The 1,672-nt window shown below is 38.4% G+C and overlaps 1 protein-coding gene across 1 annotated transcript; it reads right to left on the bottom strand.

Annotated features, from left to right (window-relative positions):
* Positions 1–218: 218 nt before the first annotated feature.
* LOC149550486 (uncharacterized) lies at positions 219–757 on the bottom strand. Its single transcript, XM_089794479.1, has 2 exons — positions 754–757; positions 219–631 (listed from the first exon to the last, which is right to left on the bottom strand). The coding sequence occupies exons 1-2, from the start codon at positions 755–757 to the stop codon at positions 219–221; spliced, it is 417 nt and encodes a 138-aa protein (XP_089650605.1).
* Positions 758–1,672: the final 915 nt, after the last annotated feature.

Genomic DNA, 1,672 nt, shown 5'->3' with positions numbered 1-1,672 from the left:
TGGGACTAACATATCCTCATTTTGAACCAAAATGAAAATTCAAAACTTATTCCATTTTCAATATGACACATCTAAATTGAGAACTAATTTGTTTTCAAATATGTTCCTACCAATTAGATTAATTTGATTTTACCTCATTATCAATAGAATTAGAACCAAGCATATTCTATCATGCTTACCTTGACATTGATAATATCCCCTGCAGCAAAAACATTAGTCTACCCCTCCACACGTAGAGAGCTATCCACCTTGACAAATCCATGTTCGTCTACAACACCTGCAAATGTTGAATCCTTGAAACAAGATGTGTCCATTCTCTTTTCAATGCATACAAAGTGGGAATCTGCATTGATGATCTTCCCGTTGCTTGTAGTAAAGCTTGTTGTGGTCTCAGAAATGCTGTTCAAATCAATGTGTTCATTGAGGTGCACTTCCACTCTCTTAGACTTGAGCCACGAGAGAGCCTTTCTTGATGCCTTTTCCCCCACAAATTCAAGAAGCCTAGAGCCAGCATGGATGAGGACCACTTTCTTCTCTGAAAAATCTATAGCTATCTCTCCTACTAGTTCCACTCCAGTTGCCCCCCCTCCAATTATCAGGACTATTTTTGAATCCTTAATCTTCTTATTGTCTGCAAGAAAGATATATTCAAATTAGGCAATTGCTACTTTTCTTTGTAACAACAAGATCTTAATGAAAATTTAAATAAACTTAATATAAAAAAACCACATTCAAATCCACAATTCTCATTACCCATGATTTCTCATGAATGAAAACCCCCAATTTATAAATTCTAAACCCCAAATCTAGATCATATTTGTCCATGAGATGTTTTGATTTAGAATGACTACAAAACAAAATTCAAGAAAAGATACAATAACTATAGGATGAGCCATTCAAGCTCAAGACAGATGGTTTTAGAGTCATAAATAAGGAAGATATTTTATGTAAACATAAGCGGCTAGAAAAGACAAGAAAGAGGTAGGCTGGATGATCAACTGCTAATTATTTTGAGAAGAACCTCCTTATAGCAATGTCGTGAGAATGCTCGAAATAACAGAATACAAAGTGATAGCAGAACTCAGAATAAATCTACTGATCGCAGGCCACTTCGAGGGGGTAACCTCCTTTGAGCAAGCTCAATACAATAAATTCGTCCGTGCCCATCAAGGGCCTCAACCTATTCTTATATACTGGGTACGATCTAGAAAAGTAATACTACCTATGCATGTGGGATAATAAAATAAACTCACGGGACAACTTACAAAGCATATGCGTCCAACAACTCTACTCTAACAAAATAAACAGAAGGAACACACAGGTTCCTAACATCCCCTCTCCCTTAGAAAAAAGCTTTGTCCTCAAAGCTTAAGGTGTGGAAATTGTTGTTGAATCTGAAGAAGGGGTTCCCAGGTAGCATCCTCTGGTTGCATGCCATGCCACTGAATCAAGACCTCAGAGATGGAGCGAGAGCGAAGCTGGCGAGTGCGCTGGTCAATGATTGCCACCGGCTCCAGGATAATGGATCCTTCCGTATCCATTTCAGGGAGAGTAGTTTGGGCTCTGACAGTGGTACCCAGAACTTTCTTTAGATAAGAAACATGAAAGACTGGATGAATGCGGGAAGAAGGAGGAAGTTCCAGTTTATAAGCAACTGAACCAATCTTCTGCA

The sequence above is a fragment of the Cupressus sempervirens genome, chromosome 7 (assembly GCF_028749045.1).
Source record: "Cupressus sempervirens isolate cs-2001-9-10 chromosome 7, ASM2874904v1, whole genome shotgun sequence".
Taxonomy (NCBI): domain Eukaryota; kingdom Viridiplantae; phylum Streptophyta; class Pinopsida; order Cupressales; family Cupressaceae; genus Cupressus; species Cupressus sempervirens.
This window is presented reverse-complemented; position numbering and strand designations above follow the sequence as displayed.